General features: G+C 43.0%; 1 protein-coding gene across 2 annotated transcripts in view; it reads left to right on the plus strand.

Moving 5' to 3' along the window:
- The window catches only part of fam49bb (family with sequence similarity 49 member Bb), a 45,494-nt gene that overhangs the window by 13,016 nt on the left and 5,322 nt on the right, over positions 1–27,156 (plus strand). For both annotated transcript variants that reach the window (XM_074694087.1, XM_074694088.1), the window contains exons 2-7: positions 921–1,012; positions 13,868–13,950; positions 15,054–15,175; positions 17,644–17,749; positions 23,927–24,066; positions 25,456–25,533. In XM_074694087.1, coding sequence (XP_074550188.1) covers positions 13,878–13,950; positions 15,054–15,175; positions 17,644–17,749; positions 23,927–24,066; positions 25,456–25,533 — 519 coding nt within the window. In that variant the 5' untranslated portion in view covers positions 921–1,012; positions 13,868–13,877. The remainder of the gene's footprint in view (positions 1–920; positions 1,013–13,867; positions 13,951–15,053; positions 15,176–17,643; positions 17,750–23,926; positions 24,067–25,455; positions 25,534–27,156) is intronic.

Below are 27,156 nucleotides of genomic sequence, written 5' to 3' on the forward strand. Positions count from 1 at the left end.
CACATTCTGACAGCCTGCCTGTGACCCCTTTAACCTCATGTGCTCATTCAAGGGATGATTTGACCGTATGGTAAGGCCCCCAGCTGGAGGCATGATGCACAGCTGACTCCCATGATGCTCTGCCACAGATGTCTCCCACTGTGTCCCATGTGACATGTCGGCTTAATTGAATTACAAGCAAGTTGTGGTTTCTGTTACAACAAGGGATGAAAAAAAAAACAGTTTCCTCAGCACCTATTCACAGCAGCTCATTTCATCTCATTGGCATCCCCAACTCTCTTTCTCCTTCAGCTCTGACCTGCTTTGTGGTTTTTGAAGTTTCAGGGTTTGAAGTCTGATCACATTCATGCATGACCAACGCACCCACTATTTCCGTGCATTTGTATGCAGCCTGGCAAAGCAAGGAGTGCCTGGGTCCTAATGCTTTCACAGTTTACTGAGCTCCTACTTTCAGACAAGGCTGGTGATAGAAACTCAAGACTATTAAGAAACTACTTTTGTTTTCTTAAAAATCTATTTTTTCAGAACTCTAACCACTGACTTTTGATTGCCTTTTCCTGAAGACCTGACCCTCCACTGAACGGAAAGCACACTGTGTGCAGGGCTCTTACAGGAGGAAGCAGGGAGCCTTGTAGAAAACCTGAAGTGAATCAGAGGAAGTGTTGCACAATAGGAAGTGGTGTGCTTTTTTAAAGTACGTCTACTCATTCCCTGTTTTTATAAAAAAACTAAATTAGTTAATGATTTAGGATTTTAAAATTAATTTGTTTAACAGAGCAAAGCTTTATTTTGACTGATACTATCGATGGTTATTTCAGGATTAGATCAGCGATGATAAATGCTGAAATCTTAAAGTCAGGCCTAGAAATTGTTTCCTCATTCGTGAAGAATCACGTGATGTTTTGTTGTCTGTGTTTCAGAGACTGACCTCTCCTGGAGGACTGTGACCCCGGGGCCACCTGCCAGGCCAGGCCTCCCTGCTCCTGACAGTCACACAACTCCACTTCTGCTGGTAGGTCTCAGAACCAAATCCCACGTCAGGGACTTGAGAAATGTTGTTTCCCAAAGGATTTGTCTGAGGCGGCTGCAAATTCTGCTGTAAAAGCTGACGGATCAACATGAGGCACTGGAATTCAGCTGTTGCAGTGTGAAATAGGTGCAGAGTTTTTGGGATAATTTCCACCAATTTATGTCAATCCATCAGTTTATGCTTCGCAAAGTGAGATTACAGATTTTATCCCAAGCAAAAATGTTTAACACTTAGTAGAACTTTGGTTCTATCCACAGTCAGATCAGTGTAAAATGTATAAAATCAGTCTCTGTCCTCAGAGACTCTCTTTGATCATTAAGACATGTATCTGTCCACTGCTGGTTAAAGATGCTATGAGGAGGATCTGTTTTGATTGCACTCCCTCGCCACCTTGTGGCCTGGAGTCTCTGCACACTGTCGTAAATGACTTTTAGTGAGGCGTGTGTTTGTTTTGGAATTAAATGGAGATCAGATCGAAAAAAAAATCTTTATTCAAGTCAACTTTTTACTGGAAATGACACGGCAAGGTAAGGGACTTATCAGTACTGTTACGTAGCGCTACAGTTTGACACCTGACATCAAGCAGACGTAGCAGTAGGCTATATGTTAGCCACATCGACAGCCTGGTACTCCACTGTATCTGTAGGCTAACGTGACAACAAGTAAACACTGTCAGTTTGGAAGTAGTTTAGTAGCTGTAAATAGTTAGCACAGCTGGAAGCCCGGTGCTTTAAGACATGTCCGTAATGTGTAACGTCAGTAAATCCTGGTTATGTCCTGCCAGCCATCTACCAATCAGAGCTAACGTAACCTCACTCTTCATTTTATTGATAAACTCTCAAGTTTGAACAAACCACTGCAGAATAACTGCTGACTGTGGGTTGGAATAAACATTATCACTAACAGCTTAGCCCCTGTGTTATGGAGTGATACAGCCCGAGCTAAAGGCTAATTAGCCTTTATCTTTCTTCTGCTCTTCTGTCCTTTTTCTGTCTGACAGTTAGGCTCCAGTGTCCACCATCACTACAGAATTAGTCATAGAAATAATCGTTTTTAGCCGATTTCTGTGTTTTAGCTTCTCTCTACTAAACTTCAACAGCCAGTGCAGTGTTGTCATAAAGACCTAGACGTGCCATAAATCAATCTGGTCCGAGTCGATCTGAATCTGAACGGGCTGCTAAGAAGTAGCAACTTAAAATAGCCCTGTAACCAGCAATATTAGCACTGACAATCTCATTTTAAAGTGTGGATTATGATCAGGCATAATTCTGCAATCCAAACCAATTTTATTCTTCCCTTACTTTTTTGTCACTTTTATTTTTTGGTTGTCGTTGAGTTTTCTAGCAGTTTCGCTGCTCCTGTTTGGCCTCGGATGTTAGCAACATGGAACGTCACTGCATGTCAAATGTCATGTTTGTACGTGCATTTGTAAAAAAAAAAAAAAATTACTAATTAATTTTCTAATAGATGATATTGAAAACAGTTAACAGCTAAGGGACATTTTATTCAGAGGACTAGACTTTTGCAGGTCTGAGGGGCCTCACCAAATGTGGGAAGGGCCATAGTTTGGGGACCCCCGATCTTAAGCAGTGTAAATGATCCTTATGTTCTCATCTCCAAGTGATGGTCTTGTTGAAATCCATCACAGCAAAGCTTATCAGTCTGTGCTTTTGTAAACTTTCCCTCTCCTCTCCATATATAACCATCTGCATATCTGTTGCTATTTGTTTACACGTCTATTTATATCCGCTCAAGGACTGATCTCATATCTGATCCTCATTTGAATGGACCGCAGTGCTTGAATCACGGGCTGCTGAAAAAACAAGGCTGAAACACTCGACGTCAAAGCTTGTTTGTGTGCCTGGATTTCTCCCATTGTTTCCAAAGCAATTTGGGTCACGCTGCATGCAAAAGGGCTTTGAATGAGAAAAAGAGGCATTCCTCTAAAACAGCAGTTGAGTCAGTTACCTTGCTTTTTCTTTCCACTTGTGGTAATTTCCATGTTCATGTGGGCTCAGAATGGGTGGGTGGAAGCATCATACAGCACAATATGCTATTTTTACACATGTTGAAAAGACATATATATTATTTGTTGTGAGCTCAGAAAATGCAGAAGAAGAGATGACACATTTTTCTGGAGGGGAACATGTATCTGGGACACCTTTGGCCTAGAGTTTGAATGATCCATTACATCGCCTCACAATCTGCGTCAAATAAAAGAAAAATAATGAAGGGGCACTCAGTGAAAACACAACATAAGCACAAAGATTTACTGACACGTTCTCTGTTGTAAAACTCCTCCTGTGCTGTTCAGCTTCTAAGGTTGAAGGATGTTGAAGATCAAACTTTATTTGCATCCATCAGCTCGACTTATTTCATCTTCAAACGATCAAAGATCCACTTTAACAGCCGCACTCCAGCGCTGGGTGCACTGATACAGCAGACATGTCATTATGCAAGACCGCCCGTGGTGCACCTTTGGCTATAATAGTCTTAACGTGCCGTGCCGTGGGTGTATGTGTAATTCTGGCTGAGGAAATGAAGTGCATTGTGGGCCATAAAAAGCAGTTGAGTAATGCAGGTGCTCCAACTTCCTGCCTCCGTCTCGCTTCAAGGCCGGAGTGTTTATGTAACCACAGGGCGTGGGGTCACAGGCTGACGTCTGCTCACGTGAAAGTCAAATCACGTCTTGAATAAGTGTTTTTTTTATCCGTTGCTGAATATTTGTGATTTTATAAAATCATTTTTAAACAAAAGTGTTGTTTTCGAGCAGGTTCTGGCTCACTTCCTGCTTCCCCTCCGCTGCAAAAAGGAACTATTTTTTCTCTCCTCCGCCGCTTTTCTTCACCTCTCCCCATCATTTCCCCTCCGCTCGCACGTCTGCTGCCCATCCCTGTTGTATTTTCCTCCATGTCTCCTTGGAGATTGTTACCATGACACACAGCCATCATGCGATTGGCTGAGCTGCGGTGCTGGAATGCTGCTCCGTTTTGACAGCTAAGCCTCAGGTGGTTCAGATATAGGCTCACTAAGTCACTGAGAGACCTGTGTGTGTGTGTAGACTAATGTCAAGCTGCTGCGCTTGCCCTAGTAAGACACAAATCCATTCACTGAAATAGCCCCGACTGAATGGCATGCTATTTCACCTAGCACGCAGTACACAAGCAGCCCGTGGCGGTGCAGGGAGGAGCGGCAGACGTGTTGCATTATGAATGTATAAAGAAGACGACTTAATGCAGCGGGCAGAGTTTTGTGTGAATTCATTCAGGATGGATTAGCCGCTCTGAGCCACGGGGGAGGTGTGCTACTGTAGCCTGAGGTGAAGCTTTTCTTGGCTGCTCTGTTGCTGTGAACATGTTTGGACCAACACTGCACCCAGGTGGTGAAACCCAGAAGGGTGTAGGTGATGAACTGTGCACAAGAAAACTGTTTTTTGTAATTTTCACACTTACACCTCCAGGATAGGGTATTCCCTTTTAATCTTTTAGTGGTAAAAAAAATCTCATTTAGCTTTAATTTTAAGGAACAATTCTAACTCACTTGCTCCTCTCTTGACTCAGCAGATGGAACACGCTGCATCCCCACCCACGGAGCAGGTCATCAGAGATGATACGTCTGAGTGGGTGTAATATGTAGAGTGGCTTGTTATGTCAGCTAAAAGCTCCCAGCTTCTCCTCCCCTCATCTATTATTGATGCCTGTAGGAGCTGACACCGTGTAACTTCCTGCTCAGGTTCTCCCTCAGGGAAGCAGCGTCCGGTTGCTGTCATTCCTCCGCGGGGCATTCGATTAAAGAGAGACTCACGAAAAGCAGCGTTTTACGTGAAGTCTGCAGAAACGTCACTGTGACTACTTTTTGCACTGATAAGCTCGTGTGCTTGTGAGCACTGGATGGCGCTCTAACATCATGCATTCGCTGTGCACATCCTCCAAAGAAATTGAAATCCATCTTTAATTTTTCTGCAAAATTCTGCTTAATGTGAGCATGTGCATGCAAAAACGCCGCTTTAAAAGACATAATCTGTCATTTGCATGCGTAAAAGTGACGTTTTTTAATGAGAAAGGCTTTGGGAGTGGTCTTCCCTGTACTCATCACTCCTTGCGAGCAGAACATCCTCCAGATGGCGCTCCTCCCTCACTGAATGAAATCTCCAACTGGTGTCTTCAATCTGATGCTCATCACCCATCCTAAACCTCCTCTGTGCCCCACCCAAAATCCTGTTAGGGTTATACTGTGCAGGAAAAATGAGTCAAAGTGTAATTTTCACCAGAATCAAGCTTCTAATTTGCATCAATATTTATTTTTTTTTGCTTTAAAGATGTGGTGTTCTTATATGTTTGAGAGTGCAGACAGGGTGAGATTCAAGGGTGCAGAGTGACGCCGGTGAGTCATAATCAGAAGGTCAGCCGAGTAACGATGGTTGGAGGCTGTTTTTTTGGCAGAAGAATGGGAGATCTTTACTTCACATGGGGTTTAGGAGACAGCTGCCCCCTCAGGAGGGAGCTGCTTGCTTAGACTGATGACAGTGAGTCAATGTGCCCCCCTGTAATGATTTCTTAACACATCTGAAGAAGAAGAAGAAGAAGAAGAAGAAGTCAGAGGACTCTCAAGGGCAGGGCGGGGAGGGCCGTGCTCACACTGAGGCAGATGTTCAGCGGGTGGAGCAGAGAATCAAAGAGTTTGTAGTAACACGGGGATAAATCTGAGAAAGATCTTTTTCTGAATGTTACGCAGCATCTTCCCTGAAAATAATCTCTCTAGGAGCCGGTGAACATGAGCTGATGTCGTGTGCCATGATTCCAAGCTGTCAGCGGCCCTATGTATGTGTGTGTGTGCGTGTGTGTGTGTGTGTTTGATGCTCTAAAGTGTCATATTGGCGTGACTGAAGAGCAGCGCTGAGAGCCTCTCCACGCGGCTCCATTTCAACTGAAGCCAGTGTTTTAGCTGACTCTTGTGTACGCGCCTGTTGCCATGGTTTCCAACTTTCATCAGGTGCTGTCCAAAGAAGAGGAAGAGGCTCTCCCGCTTCCTTTCATCCTCCTCTGATCTGCTCCCCTGGACAAACTGATGGTTTTACGCTCATTTCCATTCATGTGGACTGAGTTCAGGAGGCGATTTGCTGCAGGAGTCGTTGTTTTGTTTTTTCAAAGTGAGGGTGTATTTTTAGCAGCAGGAGTGAGGTGTGACAGCTGATGCTGGATGTCACTTGAAGTATCAGTTGTAGTAATTCAGTCTTCCTGTGAGGTTTGTTTTGATTTGCTAGAATCTGGGTGAGGGGGGCATTATCAGATGTTTACACGGGCGCTACAATTCAGAGGCGTGGCCACGAGGTAATCGAGTTCACCCTGTAAACAAACAGCAGCACCCCCCACCCCACTCCCCCCCTTTTTTTTTTCTACCTCGCTGTCATGTGCCCCATGAGCCATATTTAGTCAGCTGGGCAGGGTTGGCAGGACGTGTTTCAGGGGTGAGGAGAAGTCCAGTGAGGGGGAGGATGCTGTAAAGAGAGGAGGAGGGAGGGAGGGGCACATGCCAGCCCCATTTGGGAAGTGCTCCCCCATTTTCTGCCTGTCGAATCGGGCCAGTGTCAGCGAGCTCCAGCGGGTCCAGGTCTGGCCGAGTGGGCTAATGCGATGTGGCGTGTCACCCGGGGAATCTAGGTCAAGTTTAAAGCTGCCGAGCGCTGCCCGCCTCTGCTGCAGTGTGACGCTCTAAATCCCTCCCCTTCCACACACGCAGTATCAACACCCTCGCTCTTATCTCTGTTTTTTTATTTAAAAATCACAAAAAGGTAGGTTAATGCTTTTTTTTTATACTCCTGCGTTCTCAGACATAAACATGCACTCCCCACATCCACCCCCCATCCTCCACACCCCAAGCGAGCTCTCAGCCTCTCCACGGCAGAGCCCACGTGACGCATCACCCCCCCGTTCAGGGAGGGGAGAGGGGAGGGCGTTGTTTTCCTCCATAGTAAAGCAGCGGGGGCACGTGGCTCCTCACGCTGCAGCCTGAGTAGTGGAATGTCAGCACTATCCCCTCCCGTACATTAGCCAGGCAGGCATCGGCCCTGCAAGCTGTTTTTTTTTTTTTTTTTTTTTGTGGGACGTTGCCGCAGTGCTTTGGTTTCAGCTGTGCCCTGCTTTCTGTGGGCACTTCTGTTTTTCATATTAAAAGGAGAGGATGAAAGGAGGGAGACGGTGAAAGGCAGTGCCATGGAGAGGTCAGGCTGCTGCATGGGCGTGGCACTGTTTTGGTGTCGTTACCAAAATAAGCTCTCTGCAGCATCTGGGCATAAATCACATGCTGGGTTTTTTGAGGGTTAAACCTGACATTTTCACAAATTTAATCACACATTTCTATTTAAAGCAAAGTGACAAATACATAAAAAAAATTCAGCTGCAATCAGAGCAAAAAAAAAGGTTAATTTCATTAATATCTGAATTATTTGGCTTCATTTATAAGTGTAAAAATAAATTAGAATAATGATATTTTGCTGATCCACACCAAAAAAATGTAATCAAATTAAATCACTAAGTGCTCTGTAGTGGAATTAAATATTTCTCCTCATCTCAGTTGACTTCACTTCTCGGCTAATCCGCTGTTTTTGGCGCATTACCTCATCTGTATTAATATATTCATGTGCTTTCAAGTCCTACTACTACTGTACTCGCTCCTCTCACCGAGCTCGCCTCCCATTGGCTGCTGCAATGTTTTCAATGGCACCAAATTTTTTTTGCCTCCATGGATACAGTGAGCTGTTGGGTAGATCGGCTCAGCCAATGGGAGAGCTGCGCGGGCTCCTGCTTGTCAGATTCTGCCCCTGGCCTTAGAAGCAGCCCTCCCTCTCCGGCTCGCGAGCACGCGATGGCTCAGTGGGGGGGTTCAAAACAACAACAAGGCTGTCGTCGGGCTCTCCGCGCTCCCCGGGACATGCCAGGACTACTGGGTGCTGCTACAGCCACTGGGTGTGTGTGTGTAGGGGGGGTTCAGCTCCTCAATCTCTGTCTGATACAGTATCTGTGTGCTGTGAGCCAGCGCTGCATCCTCTCACTCTGACTCTGCTATCAGTGAGCAGCCAGTTACTCTCAGCCACACACATTGTTTCATCTTTAAAGAGCCTCACAGTGAGCGCTGGTTTATCAGTTGTTTTTATGTAATCTATAAGTGATTGTTTGAGTTTAAGAGAAGGGAATAAGAAGAGTAAATTATACAACTTTAATCAGCTCCTTTCTGGTTCACTTGAAGATGCTCAGCTGGACTTTGAAATGCAGCCACACAAATCCCCGTCCTTAAAATGACCTCGTTTCAAGCAGCCCAAGGGAGCGGCGCTGGGCCTACGAGGCTGCCAGCGCCCGCGTTCGCAGCGCCGTGCTGTGCCCGCCCCAGCAGCTCTGCCAGGCGGGCTCAATCTGCGAGCGGCTGAGAGGTGGCAGCAGAGGACCAACCGGGTGCCAGTGACAGTGATGGGCAGTGCCCGCTTCATCCAGCAGGGGCGAGGGCGGTGACAGCCGTCGTCCCTTCTGAGGTTGGATCAGGTGGTGCTTTCTGACAGCCGGCGAGGTGCCGGTGCTGGCACAGTCAGACATTCAGGTCACATTAGAGGAGGGAAGGAGACGAGGGTGGACAGGGCAGGTGGGTCTTTGCAGGTGGTCGCTGGAGTCAATGAAAGACGGCTTCGAGGGGGTTTACCAGTAGTTTAGAGAAGAAACACACTGTAATCTGAGTCTTACACATACTGTGTTAACAAAAAAACAACAGGTCAGTGACTGCTGCTTAATCAATACACTGTCAAGAACAGAAATAAATATATAAAACAAACTACAGCTACACTGATTCTCAGACATATACTCCTCTTACACTTCACTTTTTTTAAAGAGGGTAAAAAACTGGTAAAACTTGTTCAGTTTGTCTGATGTTTTTGAGTGGAATTTTAGGCGTGCAGGTGACAATAAATAATTCACACAAATTATATACATAAATATACATGTTCTGACATTATCTTCCCCCTTTAAGTTCACTTCTTGTTTTTAGGAAAATCATAAAACCCCAGCTGCATGAAGACTCATTCATGCTTTACGTCTCTATGCCAACAGAGCCTGCGCTCTGTCTGGGAGTTTACAGATAAGGATCAAATATTGCAGTACCGCCTGTCACCATAGGGGGCAGTGTTGAGTAATGCAGGTAACACTTGAAGCCAGCTCAGCAAAACACAACAAAGACAAACGCTTTGCCTGTCACCAGTTAAGTTTATTAGAATTATCAAAGAAACAATTTTGTTCACTGATATCCAGGTTAGTTTGTAGACCCTGACCGAAGACAAAGATTTCTCTGATTTCTGACTGTTTCCTACTAGATACAAAATCATTACTTCCTCTACTGACGTTGTGATTGTTAGCATAAACTTTTGACTCTCAGAGTGTTGCTGTGTTGAACATCCATCCCAATGAAGGGTCACATGGGAGTGTTTAGTGATGGTTATCTTCTGTCAAACCTATGTCTTAATGAGCCTTTAGTCGTTAATGGAAATCAAAAGTAGGATACATTCCTAATAACTGATTATTAACTATAGGCTATGCTAAAGAAAACAAATGAACTTTAGTTTTAATCTTATTTGTTGCTTTCTGAAACAGTTTAAACCCTTAGAGGTGGTCTTGAGACTTCCTGGCCAACAGCCACAAGCTCCCAACTGTAAGTTTAGCATAATTAGCCTTTAAATTGTCAAAACTAGCATATAAAGAAAAGTTTCACATTCTGAAAAGAAATTTTGTATTTTTCTCGACGAGGTTATAAACGTCAAATTTTATTTTGAAAATGTTAATTTTAATAATCAGAGTGGTTGGGACCTCCTTCCCTTTTTGAGTCCGCCTCAAGTGGACTCTTGAGGAACTGCAGTTTTGTCACTTATATTGGCTTCACATTTCAACTCTACAGTTGTGCCTTGTTTTGCAGTATCATCTTATTCTAAATACTCTGTCTTTTCACCTCTCAACAACTCTGTTCATCTTTTATACAATGTGGAAAATGAAATCTTTTTATTTCTTTTACCGTCTCACAACAATCCCAAACCACAAGTTATCAGTTTATTGCTCTAGAAAGTGAGAAAAAACAGCAAATCTTCACATTTAAGGAGCTGCAAACAGAGCCTTTTCTGTCTTTAATGTGAGAGTTTTTGTTCTGTCAGAGTCTCTTCGGTGCTCTGGAAACATGGAGCAAACCTGAGGAAGCATTAACATGTCAAAGACATTGCTTGCTTCTCTAACTCTCAGGTAGTCTAAAAATAGTCTGTGTCTGTGGAGTACCTGGTAACAGCCGTGTCAAATATGCCTATTCATCACTTCTGTTTCTCTAATAAAGTGAGGACATGACCCACTGCTACACTTTGAAGATGCAAGAAAGCATGTCTGTTAACCTCACCCCACTGACCGCGCCCCGCAGTGTTGCATCTCTTGCATTTTAAAAGCGCTCCGTCCGACCCTCTGCAGCTGACTGCTGAGCGAGGACTTGTCTGCAGCGCCTCCCTGTCTCTGAACGTTACCTGTGCTGGCATGATTTCTCCTGTCACCGCTCAGTCACCGTGGCCTTTCATCTGTCACTCATCTCTGGTGACATCTGCCTGCCCAAGTGCAATTTTGTCATTGCTCTGCGTTGACCCAAGCAGCACAACCTGTTCTTTTCCCTGCGTCACCAAGACTTAGATTGGTCTGTACACACACTGCAGCTTCTCTCCTCAATCTGCAGCAGATCTGCATCTCTTCGTATGTCTGTTGACCTTTACAGCTGAAAAAAGGAGTGAGAGGAGAGTGAAGCTGTGCACGGCTGTCGCTGCTCATTGCACAAGTCACAGCTGAGGGGGACGTTCATAATAGATACAGAGAATGTGTCTGTGAGAGAGTTCGCCGTTTGAATTCTTACTTTCTATGTTTTCTGAAGACTGATGTGACTATATTTTGACAAGAGGGAGGAGCTAAAAAGTAGCAAGAGGCTAGAAAATGCTAACTTGTTAGCTCATGTTGCAAAATCTTGGTTAAAGGTGCTGACTGACTGTTCATAGAGCATGTAAATGAAAACAAAGACTCTTCACAGTGTCGCTCAGTATACTTAAGAATACAGCAATAAAGTTTCCTCAGTGCCATGCCCAGTAAATTCCCGCTATATCATACTTAAAAAAAAATGCTGTGATGAAGAAGCTTAGTTGTTTTTTGATTTAACAAACCACGAGGAGTAATTTTTAATAAAAAAAAATGTTGCTAATGTCTACAGTTGCATTTTTTGGGAATAAATCTGAGCACCCCCCCTGCTGGCTGTTTGAAATAAGGCATTTTACGCCATGTCTGCACTCAGTTTATACCTTTAGATGCAGGAGCTTTCACCCTTTTAAATTTGACTTTAAAACAGTTAATGTTTTATGACATAGTTTGAATTTGATTTTTTTACGTGTCAAACCATTTAATTATGATTACCGCCCTGAAGCTGACAGTCCTACTTTTGACAATTTAAAGGTCCCATATTCTGCTCTTTTTCTGCAGTTTAATATGGATCATTGATGTCCACATGAAATGGTAGTAACATGTTTTGGTCCAAAAAGCTAATAAATCAAGCACAGCAGCATTGTTTCCAGGCTCTCATAGCCCCTCTGTTCAGAACGGTCTGATTTAGTGGGCGTGACCTTCATATGTAAATGAGCCACCACTGATACCGCCCGCTCTTCAGCGTCACTGAGAGCGGCGCCACGAGCTCCGAGTGCACAATGATTAGAAAACAGCGAAGCTCGTTTTCCGTAACATTACAGGCTAAAACAACAGGCTAACCACAGCTAAAGTTAGCATCCTGAAGCTAACACAGAGACAGGGAGTACACTGAGGAAAAGCTCTTCCATCTGCTCCACAGCCCACAGCATTTAAAATACTCACATTTCCAGGGTCCCAGGTTTGTAGGCGGATGGTTGGTAATGTGCCTGGATTCAGGACCAGTCTATTCGCTAGCCCTCTGTTGTACTGTCCAAAGTTGGAAAAGCACTCGGCCGTGAAGTGACTAGCACACACATGCACAGTTTTACTGGGTGTAGCTGGAACATTTCCTTGATAAATGAACTCTAGCCACTTAGTCTCCTTCTTCCGAGATGGGAAGCTTGTGCATGGAACTATTTGGCTGTTTACAGCCAATAAAAAGCAGTGATGGCTCTTCAACTTTGGCATTCTTCTCCCGGGGAGAGGAGTGGGTGGGGAGGAAGTTCGGGGGTATCTGCTCCGGTGGACCAATCAGGTCAGACTTGCTCCTGATTGGTCAAAGAAGGGAATCGCTGACGTCGCCAAATCCCAAAATCCAAACAGCTCATTTTAGGTCAGGATTTTACATTCACAAGCACTAAGTACAGGTTTGGTCATTAAATATCACATTTTGTGGGCTGGGAGGAAAGCCAAAGACCCACAAATTTCACTAAAAGACTTAATAAAGTGATTTTTGCATAATATGGGACCTTTAAAATCTTGGCTTAAATTTTCTTACTGCACCAAAAGCTTCTTTACTTTTTGCTTGTGTTGAATTTGGCGCCTCCCTGTGGACACACTTATCTCTTTTCTGTACTGGTCCTAAAATGTGTAAGTTGTGTTTTCTTTTTAGTAGTAAGTCCTTGCTTTTTAATCAGAGTTTATGACAGTGGACAGAGTAGGAAACAGGGTAGGAGTGGGGGGTGTGATACAGAAAAGTGTTGCCTTTTGAGTTTGAACCCAAGATGGCGGCTCAAGGACAAGCCTCATATGACGGGCAACCTGACCGCTAAACCTAGTTACAGGAACCTGAAATTACAATGTCTCTAACATCATCAACTAACATCATAAATAAGCCTCACTGTTAAATTCAGCCTGTTTGACCAACAATGAAAAGTTTCCTACTGGAGCTTTAATTCGATCTGTCACTAACAGAAGAATGCAATCAATGGTCTGTTTGAACAGAAATTCGTCGTCTGCTTTAATGTGATTTGATTTCTCACACAAAATGTAAGATCTGAAATGTCTTCATGTTTTGAGTTTTGGCACTTCTGCTTTTTAATTAAATCATCATTTCAAGTCAATAATTAGAATATCTGCTGACTAATTACATCACATTTCATCTTAATGATCAGTAATTTTTGCTGTTTGATTTTCTAAGAGTTAAATGTGCTCCAACATGAAGCACTGAATACATGATCTAAGGATATTTTAAAGAGAATGAATCAATATTTAGTCAGACCTCTTTGTGCTGTTTCAGTAGATGTAACATTCTGTTACTGTACAACATGTGCAGGGTGTGCTTAGGGCATGTTAAATATTGATGCTACGTGTCAGCTCCTATAACCAAGATGCTGCATTAAGCCTTTCCGCAGACAGTGGGATTCTGCAGCATGATGAAGCTTTAATTCACTGAAACAAACTTAGTAAGAAGGTCTAAAGCGCTGTTTTTCAAGGACATGTACAAACATCTAGATCAGATTTGTAAGATCCTCAGCGGAGGCTTCTGTTGTGGAGAACTTTGCAAACGACTGTCTGTAACTGCCTGTGATTTCTGGGAAGAAACTCAAAGAAGCAAAGCAAAACTCAAACCGAATTTTATTTTTAGAGATTTTTTTTCTGGTTTGACATCTGCCTCGTTCAGAGTCTGGGTACAGGAAACACACACGCCGAGGTCCAAGGGGAGCGCTGGTGTCTCCGAGCAGTGGGCAACATCTGGGGCAGTGGGGCAGTGAAGCAGAGCAGAGGCCGGGTGTTGAGATGTCATGGATACACTAAAGTCTCGCCACCTGCTCTTGTTGCTGCTGTGTTCTTCTCATTTATCGATTTTTCTCCTCTTTTCTCTCTGCAGGTATCGTAACATGGGGAACCTACTGAAAGTTTTGACTTGCACAGATCTGGAACAGGAGCCCAATTTTTTCCTCGATTTTGAAAGTGAGTTCTTTTTTTTTCTTTTTTTTTTTTTCTTCACTTTATCGCTCTCCTCTCCTGATATCGATCACGTGAATATCTTACCATAACATTATCAACTCTGGAACTCCTCAGTCTCCTCACCCGTCCTCACTTATCTTTTTACGCTACGCTCTTCCCAGCGGCAAAAAAAGAACCAAATCTTACCAAAAGAGCTGCTGCTGCTGCTCTCTCCATCAACCTGCCTCATGCACGCTGGAATGTGCACAGAATATCAATCAGGGCAGAGTTGCAGCAGAGCCCCCCCCTTCCCTTCCTCTTCAGATATAAAGCACTGAAGTTCAGCTGCTGTGTAGCCTAAGGCCCCTCAACTCAGCTTGATCCTGCACCGTGGTGCTCTCACACTTGGCAAACCTAGAGACTCAGTCATACCTTCAGAGAAAACAAAGCCTCACACAGCTCTCACTGTTTCTAGGTGATTTTTTTGGATGAAAAAAGATCACAATTATATATCCAACAAAAAAAACTCTTTATGAAACATTGGCTTTCAACTCTTCTTTAACGACACCTTTCCCAAAACACTGCTTCACCCTGAACCTAAACCTCAGGAGGCTTAAAAAACAGCTGATTTTAAATGAGAATAATCAGATTTCATCAAATAATGTTAATGACGCCGACTTTGAGATATGTTTTTTTTCAGGGTGCATGATTTTACAGTCATCACACTTGGCAAGGTGTTCTCGCTTCAGGTGTTGGGAAAAGTTCAGCGTTTTTTCTGTCGAACCAAATAATGAAAAACTCCAAAACGGAACAATTTGTAAGCCAAGAGTTGTTGCAGATCCACAAAGAGGGGCATCACCCGTCTCATTTGTCTCCTCTCATCATGCTCCATTTTCCTCCTCGCATCCAGGAAAGTGGGTGGTGTCAAATCTGAGCTGAAAGCTCTGTGAAGATGAGATTATTCCAGTGTTTTTTTTTTTCATTTACATAACTGGAAGTTTCTTACTGAGTTTGATCTCTCATGGGGAGATTTTATTGTACATTAAGCTGGTTTTCATATAGATTAGATTTACAATCTGATTTCAACCCCTCTGACCTTGTTGTTGCTGTCGTCCCCCCCCTTGCAGATGCCCAGCCCACGGACGCAGAGCGGGAGGTGTGGGAGCAGGTGGACGTGGTGCTGAAGGACGCGAAGGGTATCCTAGACGAGCTGCAGGCGTACAAGGGAGCGGGGCAGGAGATCAGAGAGGTACAGCTGATCCAAACTGGACAGGCTGACTGTACAGGAAAAACCTGGAGGGGAAATTTAACCCTGTTATTAAGAGTCTATGACCATGTGAAGCAATGAGAAGAAGCAAGATCTGATTAGTGTTTTTAATCCACATATGGGAACATCAAATCAGCCTTCTGCTTAGAAAAAGAGGTTAAAATAAATTACATGGAACAAACAGTTTTGACATTTCTGTTTAAAATGAAGCAAATGAAGCCTGAAACTAGAGAAACTTACCATTTATTAGCAAATGCCTCCTGTAGCATTAAAAAACGAGCTGATCAAAGAACTTAAATGGCTAACTCCAGATCACAGACTGAAAAACTATTTCTATACAAACTCAGCAGAAAAAGTTCAGCACTTTGTGTTTGGTTATTTTTTTGTTTTATCAATGTCTCTTAGCCATAAATCGGAGCCACGTTTGTAAGGGGGACATGCATTTGTGGGATGAGCAGCAGAGCGGTGGGTTGTGCCCATGAAAAAACTGCCAAATCTTCACTGCCAGTGCCACCAGCTTATTCTGCTGTTGACTTAAAAGACTGAGACTGTTTTTGAAGAGTTTTGCAATGGTGTCTGTTTGATGTGTAGACTGTAAAAAAAATGGACGTCATCTTGCTCAGCTCAAAGTGAGGTCGCCGCAAAAACTGCTCCTGGCTGCAGTATAGGTCAAAAAATCTAGCTCTCCAGTCATTCCAGATGGGCTGTGGTCAAACTTTAAAAAATGAATACACCTTGTAGAAATGTTTCTCACGTCTGACTGTTGTGATGACTTGAAGATATCATTTGGCTGCCTTGTGTTCAAATCTTCCTTTTACTGAAAAGTTTAGTTTTTATTGGTCATAAAAGTGGAAAACAAGGTTTTATATCAGATTTAACAATGATTGACAGCTGCCGTTCTTGTGTATTTTTTTCTGGGATTGTAAAATTAGACTCTCAAAAGAAAAAACAATTATCATTTTTGTCATCCGGCTCCACTCAGATTCTCCCAGAATCCCTCACAGTCTCTCACATACTGCGCAGACTCTGGCTGCACAACAGCTGCCTATGGCAGTGTCTGTGACTGGGGTATTTTGGCTTCAAAACTGTACAATGGTAAATGGTGGAGCCACGCTGTCCACTCTATATACAGTCTGTGGTCTGATGAGGAATGGTTTGAACATCTTCAAAACATTGGAAACCAATACAAACTTTTGGCTTATATTACCCACAATGCCATTTGACTTCAGACACATTGGTGTGGTATTTAGTTTAGCTAGTGTAATCACTAGTTGCTTGCCTTGACTTTTTGAAGCCGCGCCCCCAAATTCAGTCATATTCAAAGTCCCTCTGACGACTTAGTAAATGATCTTGAAAAAGTGTCACTTCCTTCTATATGCCTGATCATAATCCACAGTTTAAAATTAGATTATTTAATTGGCGATTTCTAGACGCTACTTCCAGTATCCATGGTCGGGCTTGTCCAGGACCAGAATGATCCACAGCACGTAGATGGCTCTATGACAACACCATCCAAACCAGTAAAGTTTAGCAGAGAGAAGAGAGATCTTTGTTTTTCTCTGCTGAAACGGCTTATTTGAATTTATTTTGTAGTAATGTTGGACGCTGGAGCTGGACTGGTAAAAAGAAAATGACGCCATAGCAAAAGAAAGCTAACCAGGAGAGTGATAGAGCATGAGCTAAAACACAAGTTTTGCAGTTTGTAATGTACGAAACAAAGAGTGAAGTTACGTTAGCTCTGCTTGGTGAGGTTGGAGTTGGTAGAAGAGCACTGGTAGGACATAACCAGGATTCAATAACCATATGGACAGGTCTCAGAACACAGGGCTGAGAGTAAATATAGCCAAGTATTAAACTACAGTACAAACTTTCAAACAATAGCTCTACGTTAATAAATACAATCCTGTCATTTTACAACCTGTAATAAAAAGTCTTGGACAAAGAAAAATAGGGTTTCAAAGATGTGCTCCCCAAAACAAATGCACACCTTGGCAAGAGTCACATCCTCACAACAGTAGGTGCAAGTGCTCAGGGGAAACAGTCCTTTTGGACTGGTGCTCAATCAAGTGAAATCACCAAGAATGTTTTGTTTTTTCAATCTAAGAGCTTTTTTTATGAGCCTCAAAGGAGGTGTTTGAAACTCTTTTGCATACTTCATTTTCATCTTTTGAATTGGATTTTAGCCAGGTGCAAGGCATGAAGTTCAAAACAGACATGAAAATCATACAAAAACACAAATTACACCAGAAAAGTAAAAGGATGCTTCAGTGCTGGCAATGATTAAAGAAAGGAAATGTGCGGAAACATTGTGGAAAAGAGTAAAATTGAAACAAAATGAACAAAAAAATGGCAGTTACAAACAACAAAACAACAAAAAGGAAACAGCTAGTTGAACCCAGTAAAATCCTTGGGATTTGTACTGAACGTCTTTTTTATGCTTCCGTTTCCAGGCGATCCAGAATCCAAACGACGAGGCGTTGCAGGAGCAGGCGTGGGCGGCTGTGGTTCCCTTAGTGGGAAAGCTGAAGAAGTTCTACGAGTTCTCCCAGAGATTAGGTACGGATCTGTCTTCATGAACGTTTTTGAATGTAGGCCAGAAAAATATCAGGAGCCGCTCTCAGGCTGAGGTGCTCAGGTGTCCTGTGAGATTTCGCTCAAATGCAGACATCGTTATGTGTCACAGGAGCAGGAGCAAAATCCCACTGTTGAAGGGAAAAACAGCGGCTCGATTAATCCAAAAGGTCGAACGCAGACAGCTTTATGTTCTTTAAAGGGAATCCTACATAGATACAACCTCCATATGTGACCTTAATTGTTTGCATGTGCATCTGAATTATTGACTGCTGAGCTGCAAGAGTCAACAGATATGTGACACACACACACACACACACACACGAACACACACATGCAGACGCAGACATGCAGCTCAGCCTTATCTAAACATGCTTCATTGTGCATTACTCCGCACGCTGACCTCTGCTCAGGATGGGGCTATAGGTTGTTTAATTAGCATGAATTCAGGGGGGCATGGGGGGTGCAGGCTTACTGCACCCTGATCTTCTTATGACCCTCAGGCTGAGGGGGGTGGAGCCCGCCACGCCTTTGTGCCCTCCACCCCGTAATCCCAGCAGCGTGGAGAAGGTAATAAGTGGGAGCTGTGGGCGGAGACAGCGCGGCGGTGGCTGTTATGTAACGAAGTAGGCCACCTCCCATCCGCGGCTGCTGCTCCACTTCTCTGCCTCGACTTTAAGGCTTCGGGGGTTGAGACGGCCTCGCAGCCGCTGCTGTCCTGCCTGATACGCATGAAGCTTGAAAGTCTTTTAGTGCACGCTGGTGGAGAGATCTGCAGAGCACGACTACTACGGTTGATAATACAGAGAGGAGATTATGCAACTAGCTTTGCATTTGAATTTGAAGGGACAGATTTATTCTGCTCCTGCTGCTGATGTAGGCATTGACACCAAATTTAACATGGCTGACAGAAATATATGTTTTCATAAGCTACAAAACCAGTGAGAATCTAAAGTGATGGCTTCATGGGGCTTATTTTGTTAGATCCAGGAGACTGAAACCCTGGATGTAAAATTGTCACATCTAAGATGCTGGAAGTGGTCATTATTTGATCCACTATGTGGGAATTTTGATGTAATGAACCTGAGATGAGAGGTCAAACAGTTAAATTTACAAATGAAAAAGCAATATGTTAGCTACTAGTAAAGGCTAGGCTAAATTTTTTTATTACATAATGAACCTCACTTGCTTAAGCTAACCTTGGTTACAAATCTGCTTCTGTTTTATCACTTCTTAATGAAGCTAGCTTTAGCTCTCGGAGTACAAACCTGCCAACTACAGTCTTTAGAATAGAATAAAATAGAATAGAAAAGAAAATACTTTATTTATCCCCAAGGGGAAATACAGGAATCGCAGCAGCAATCAAGAAAACAAAAGTGATAAAGGATTTAGAAAGTGAAAGAGGTCCATAACAGTTTGACCATCATTGTCCAGTTCAGCCAGCCTCCACCTCCACATGGTCCAGGACTGAGAACCAGCACGTCATCCTCACCTTCTTCTCCTTATCTTGTGGGAAAAAATCAGGCCTTACACCAGTTAGCATTGATATGCTACAGGCTGCTAACAGCTGATATCACATGTAAACAATGCAGCCATGGTTACATGTGGGATCTCCAGACAAACACAGGAGCAAAAATAGAAAATATATCACTGAAGATAAACCAGTTTGGTGTCCATGACCAAAAAATGAACCATACAAAGTAATGATCCACTCCAAATGTGAAGTTGTTGTGTAGTTGCTAATAGCTTCAGCTATCAGGATGCAAATTGCCCCACAGAAGTTGTCTTGTTAGCTTATTAAAATCTATGGTTGTTAGGTACCCATAAAGCATAGGCTTGATTTGTTGACTCTCAGCTGAAGCTTCTTTGTGAAAGCTAGGCTAAGCTAGCAGCTTCAGTCAACAAAATCCAAGACTGTAAGGTATAAATCCAGTGGGGTTTTTTGTTAGCTTGGCAAGATGGTTTTAGCTCAGGATACAAGTCTCAAATACAATTGTTATGTTAGCTGTCCAAAATCTTAAGCTAAGATGTGTGTACACTACACACAAGAAGCTAACATTGGCTAACATCTGACATAAAATAATTGACCAAAAAGCGTATTTATAGTGTTATTGATGCCACAGACAGTTGTCCTTAGATCAAAAATTTTGCATTCACATCCAAAGTAGGCAAAAATATTGCTAATTTTCTAGCAAAATAGATAAATAGATGAAAGAAATTCAAGTTTTCTTTATTGTCACAAAACAAACAGATCTAATCATTCCAGTCAACACTGTCTCTCCTCCCGCCTGAACTCCCGCCATCCTCTGACCCTCCCATCTCTGTGAGTAAGGCTCCTACGTGCCCGCATTCTGCTCGCCTGCTCTGCCGTGACCTGATGCGATGAGACATCCCCCCCCTTCCCGCCGCCCCTCCCCGCCCGACTTCCCGGCACAGCCGAATGAGTGGCTCATTTCTGAGGGCCTGCGAGCAGCTCTGTCTTAACTTCTGTTTTGACTGGGACATCAAGGGGAGGAGGGGGGATAAAAAACTGCACCACTAAGGCCATTTTTAATCAGCTGCTTCGCTGCAAACGCTGCCCAAGCAGATGGGAGTCATTACCGAATGGCAAACGTACTCAATTTACCACTGCACCGCCAGCGCTGTGCCCGTCTCCTGACGGTCCCTTTAGCTTAAGTGCTCCGAGTCTGCTGCTGCTGCTGCTGCTGCTGGCTCATGTTGACATGCTCATCGTCATATGTCATCAAAATGAATTGAAAAGTACACTTTAAATAAATTCATAGAGAGCGCTCATTTAGTGCCACGCAGCCTTGTTGCATCAGACATGGCACTCGTCTGGGTTATGTCATTATTGAAGCCTCTCTTCGGCGTCTAGACTGAATTCTAAACACCGTCTGCATCTATAAATAAAAACTCCCCCTGGGCTTTAAAGCTCTTCTGTTTTCTTTCTCTCTTCAAACCTGTGTGTTTGAACAAGACATGTCTGTTAAATCATTTTTCTGCTCAGAACTTCTTCACCACATTTCACTTAATCTTTCCCTCATTTCCCTGCCGGTGTTCCTCATGCATGCATAATTCTGGGTCTGTGGGTATGCTATGTCAAGCCATGGCACAGGCTTTGTATTTACTGACTGTCAAAACAATGAGTGTAATCCTGCTTGAATGAAATCCTGTTCCCTCGCTTGCCCCCCCCTCACCCATTTCATGCCAATGAGATAATTAGTCCCATGTCTCATCTGCATCTGAGCGGGGAAGTCTCTCTGCCCCCCAGACCCTCCCTCTGACCCCCTCCCTCCCAGAGTTGGCACCAGGCCTCGGGGAGTTTGGACACCACTGCTGCCCCACTATCTGTCCTAATCAGGATGCTTCAGCTGGCTGACACCGCGCTCATATCTGACTGTGGTTATGATCGCGTATGATCCCCTGTTTTCTCTTTTTGTACTTTTGACTGTTTGTCCTGACAGTTTCCCTCCACATGAATCGATGGCTGGACTGTGGAGGATGTAACAAACTGAGAAAAACCCTTTGGGGAAAAGTTTTGATTTTGAACAATATCAACATTATCGATCCGTCAAAGAGCAGAGCTCCATTAACCGCAGTGTTAGACTTTAGTTTATCGCTGCTCTGGCTTGTTTTGGGATGAATATGAAGATCAATACACTGACTGTAATATTGATGGATGTTTTTCTGTCATATTTTCAAACATTGGCGCTCCAGTTAATGATTATTTCATCATAGTAGATTATTTGGTGCCAGTTTGCATTAGGGGTTGAAACGTGCACCCTAGAAGATCAAATTCTCTGTATTTTCTGTCACTTTTTTGTGGTCCTATCTGAAGAAGCAATAAAACAACCCCAAAATTAATTTCATTGGATACATCAAGGTGCTCGTTTAGTTCAACTGAGTTTGACGTCTAAATTATGAAACAGAGAAATATAGGAACAAGTTTTTCAGATTGTAAAAAGTTTCATTTGTCAACAAAATCTCAGGGCTTATTTTAAAGATTAAAACTAGGGGGTGCACCGATCACAATTTTCTGGCCGATCACTGATCAGGATCTTTAAAAAGCCTGACCTGCTGATACCGATTTTTATTTCTTATTTTTTTTAACTGACAGCACATACCTTAAATGTTCCAATCTTATTTTATTGAAAATCATTGAAAAAAAGCCTGTAAAACAATAAAATCTTTATGTTTTTACTTAAACAACCAATAAAGTGTCCTGAGTTTGAGGTCTCAGTACAAAAATCAACAATGGCTGGCTGTCAGACCTTCCTGTAGGTATATAAGATCAGTTTTATTTGTAAGGTTCAGCCGACAAAGATCACAGATCCCCATTCTCCCAAAATTAAGGAAATCTGCACCAATCAATCCGCCGACCGATCGATAGGTGCATATCTAGTTTAAATGTGGACAAATGGCAGATTTGCACACAGATCTGAAACGTTGTCAAACCAATGATGATGATAGAATCTACCATTTCTAAAAAGTGTTTCATTTTGTAGAGCTGGAAAAATTAATCAACTGGAATCAACTCAAAATGTATCCCCAAATATTTGTTTTTATCTCTTGAAGTTATGTTTTGGGCTCTTTTAACTCTTTTTCAACTTGAGCCAGCTGTATGAATGCCCAACCTAACCACTAGGCCAAAGCCCGAGTCTGTTATTTAATATTTTAACGACAGATTAATTGTTGAGTTAATGTTTAATCCAGAAACCGAAGTTGTCCTTGCTTCTTAATTGTGAGTATTAATGTTAAATCCTGGGCATATACAGATACATCGGATACATAGGATACAGATACAGATACAGATACATACACTAATCGGTATTGGCGACTGGTATGGCTATTTTTGGAGGATTGGATTTCGTTACGTGATCGGGACGATCCAGTTTTCACATTTTCAGCACCGTCACACTTTACGGTCGCTGTGAATCAAACCACGTTACAAACATGTCCGCTGTGTGGGACTACTTCTCTTTGGAAAGCAATGACAGTAAAACAGCGACTTGCAACATTTGTAAAGTGAGTGGTCCTCGAGGAGGTACCATCAGGGCTCACTTTAAAACAACAAATATGATTCATCACGGAATGACGACGGAATCACCGAACAGAGTACAGGTTTTATCAGAGAAAGGTATCAGTATAGGCAAAACACAAGTTGGAAAGAAGAGCAGGTGCTGAGTCTAATTAAGGGTCTCAAAAAAGACAAAAGGTGGCTTGCAAACTGCAGGGCGCCAGTACACAAAAGAATCAATTCACCAGGTCTGGGATGTATCAGGTTTTCAATGTTCAGAAACATTTGATTTTTTTCTGTGACAAATCTTCACCAAATCAGATTTCTCAAACAAAGTTCGAAACACATTTCTTCAATTTTTTAATTAAAGAGTGTTGTAAATGTTATGAATATGTGAGTTAGATGTCAAACCTCTTACAAAGACATGGAATTAGAAAGTACTATTTTTGGGGCACAGTTGGCCATTCCCCACCTTCACCCTATTTCCTGCTTAATCCACTGTCCTCTCCTATCTGATTAAAAGCCTGAAAAAGCCCCAAAATAACTTAAAGAAAATGCTCTTTATGAGCTTCTTGATTGATTAGCACAAGATTCTAGCTCACATGGCCGCTAATGACTCTCTGTTGGTTGTACACCCACATTGCTTCTCTTCAATAAAGAGATGTAGGTATTTTTTTGGGGGGTGCAGGAATAATGTAGGTGATAGCAGAGAGATACACCCCATTAACTGAGACATAAACACTGGGGCATGTAGTGTCGCAGTGTTTTGACTGAACTAAATACACTTTTATAGCATCTGTTGTCATATCTTATGACTTTAATGTGTGTTTATGATTAGTTATAGCTCCCCCTAGAGAAAAAAAATAACAATGTTCAAAGTAGTCAAAGATAAGGAAAGTCTAGCTGCATCCATTTTATTTGATGTTATGAATAACTAGCAGCTAACTTAACTCGACAGTTTATCTGATGTAACTCGTTTTGTTTCTGAACATTCATCACTTTTCTATATTCTGACAGTATTTAATCCAGCTTTCACCTTTAAAACTGCATAATTTGAAACTTCCCTCAGCATCCACTCACTCCTGACGTGATCTAAAGCCTTCACTTGGTTTCCTTACACAGACATGTCTTATATTTCATCACAGAGGCGGCGCTGCACAGCCTCCTGGGAGCTCTGACCAGCGAGACTTACGACGACCCCACTCAGCACCTGGAGCGGGAGCAGGCGCTGGCCCGGCAGTTTGCAGAGATCCTTCACTTCACGCTGCGCTTCGACGAGCTGAAAGTACGTTTGTGTATTCCTCTGGCGTTCCCAAAGTGTCTGTTCCTGCTTTTAAAACCTGAACTCACCTCTTTAGATGTTGATTTAAACTCTGCACTTCCCTCCTGTGATACAGACCGCACCAACAAACTGCTGATACCCTCCAATTGATTTTTCGAGCTCTGTGCAATTTTCGACTGCAGCCACTGAGCGCATGATTAGCATTTAATTAGAATCCTGATACTGCTGCTGTTTATAATACAGCGGGTGTCAGTGGAATGGCTAATAAGGGTCTTGGAAGGGAGAGAACTCTGCAAATTGTTGCAGCCTGTAGCCGATTTCTGCATAATGCGGAATAAACGATTGAAAGAGCGAATTTCACGAACGTTTCTGGCTCGAATTCAGACACAAATTGCTTCAGTGCAACTTGGAAAACACCAAGAGTGAAGCGTGGGTGTCGGTCCAGTGCCCATTGTCAAAAACATAATTGTGTGAGCACTCATCTGGTTAGACAGGGGGTGAACTGGTTCCCCTTAACATCCTCGCTCCTGAGATACAAAAACTTTACACCCTGACACCCCCAGGCAAGTTGCTGCAACGTCCCAATTAGTGCCCACTATCCAGGCTGGCAAGAGAGAAACATGAAGGTAGGGGGTGCAAGGTGGCATGCCAGGCCTATTCATCAATCTTTCACACCCATGCACGGGCTTCTGACCTAGTTAAAGAGTGTGTGCGGCGTGCAGCCCCTCCCTGCTGAAGCAGCCTGTCTCTCCCGGTGCACACAGTGGACGCAGACTGAGTACCAGTCTATTGTAGCAGGATTAGCATGCTGCCAGCGCGGGATGAGGATAATTAGCTACATGATGAGCGCTCACTGGTGGTGACGTTTGAAAGAAGCCGGCTGCTTGTTCTGCTTCTGTTTCAGGGGTCAGTTCAATGCATATTTTGTGAAAAGTTAACAGACTCCTGTGGATTTATCAGCCAGCTAACATTTGTCCCCTTTCTCCCCCTAATGAGACCCTTTATACCTTTTTTTTTTGCCAGCTTCGTAATCGTTCACCCCTCCTGTCACAAATTGTACAAATCCACGGCGAGACTGTAACAGCAAAACAACCAAATGTGTCCTGACGGGGTGAGTGGGGACGTGGATGTAAAGGAGGATGAGTGTCAAAGGATTCAAATCCAGTTCAGCAAATAAACTTGTAATTGTATCTGTGTTCTTTTTATGTCATCTCCCCCCAAAGCTATGTTTCTGCCTTGTTGGCTAAAACATTCTGTCACGATGATGGCGTGTTTGATCCAGAGCTGAATGTCCCGCTGCAGGCTGTGCCACCTACAGACATGCAGACAAACACTCTCGCTGTCTCCCCCATCCCTCTCTGAATTAAGATGTAATTCTGTCGTCTTTTGCAGATGACAAATCCTGCCATCCAGAACGACTTCAGCTACTATAGACGAACTCTGAGCCGAATGCGGATCAACAACGTACCGGTGAGCACATTTTGTCCCCTCTCGTCTTGACAGGTCCATGAGGGTCAATCAGGGTTTCTGCAAAAAAAAAACATCCACAGGCCCACCAATAGACACAACAACACTATTTAGCATTTAGCACCTTTCAGCCCAATGTTTTGCTTTACACCTAACACATTGACCAGCTTACTCACAATACTTAGATCAATCCAGTTGTATTTAGATGAACTGCACACAGCACAAGGTCTGTAGTTTAATGATGGAAGAAGTTACACTCAGCTAGCAGCTATTGTGCTAACATTGCTAAATTTAGCAAAGAATCAAAACAATTTCTACCAGAGGTGAGAAGAAAGCAAAAAGTTTGTAAATACTGGTTTTGTGTTTCAAAGTGACTGCTGATAAAATCTGATATTGCTTTACTTTACTAACATAAACAGTTAACCTTTTTGCTAGTAGCTGCCTATTTTGACCAGGTTGTTTACAGCTATTTATGCCCCCCCCCCCCCCCCCCCCCCCCCCCAAATGACCATAAAACCAGTGATAGGCTGAAAATAGGTAATTCTTTCTTTGCTTCAACCTACTCCTCAGACATATTGTGGTTTAAGACCTTCATGTTTGTGAATAGTTAAAGCACATTAGCTGTATTTAGCTATTGATAAAGGGGCTCTTTGTGACACCGGACATATTTTCTAAACTGTGTAAGAGATGGTAAAGTGCTTAATAATTTGTTGCCACCAGAGCATAGTTTTTTGTATGTCTATAATGATAGACAACAGCTCTTCTTTTCTGCTAGTTGTTCAAAAGTGAAGCCAAAATATAAGAGGCGCTTACAAACCGGAGTCTGCCTAGTGGGGATCCGATGGTAAAGCCACAGTTTCACACACAACATGAGCTTAAAGCTCCTGTGACAAACTTTGAGTTTGCGTTGATTTTAGCGCCCCCTGTTAGCAAAGCAGTACTTCTTGTGTTGGTTTTATGTCCATATATGTGGAAGAATTATTCTAACACACAAATGTATGGCCTTTCCATGGATATGCATCAGTAGGGTGTAGCTAACCACTTTGACTGACACCAACCCTCCTGCCTGTTGTTTGAGAAGTTAAAATTAACTTTATAGAAAAACTCAATTTTAATGTTGACTGTTTTGTTTGCTTTAGTGGGTCATAAATGGAAAATAATATTAATTTTAAGTCTGTTTTATAAACATCCAAAAAATCCTCACAGGAGCTTTAACTTTGCAATATAATGGCAAAATCTCTCAAATCGACACAGTCAACATCAGAACGGATTCTTAGGCCATGTCCACACGTAGCCATGTATTTGGGAAACCGCATACTGCAGCGTGACGTCACTAAAAATGATGCTTTTGAAAAACTCTGGCCATAGTGAAGGTTTTGGTTAACGCTGGTTTCGTGGAGGTTCATCCTAATTGGATGGCACAGGCTTCACATCTGAAAAACACTGCCAGCTATGGGTTTGGCATTCTTTGAGCCACACTCAAAAAAGTTTTTGGAAAAACAAACAGGTGGGGGGTAATTTGTTTTGGGAAATACCCAGCTGCATTTTTACAAGCCCTTAAGCTGAGTTTGTTTACACATGGTGTTATGCTGTTTTTTGGCACAAGTGATAAATAAAAAAAATTAA

The sequence above is a fragment of the Halichoeres trimaculatus genome, unplaced genomic scaffold (genome assembly GCF_033239565.1).
Source record: "Halichoeres trimaculatus isolate MK-OKI-2021-1 unplaced genomic scaffold, fHalTri1.1 fHalTri1_scaffold_18, whole genome shotgun sequence".
In the NCBI taxonomy this organism is placed as follows: domain Eukaryota; kingdom Metazoa; phylum Chordata; class Actinopteri; order Labriformes; family Labridae; genus Halichoeres; species Halichoeres trimaculatus.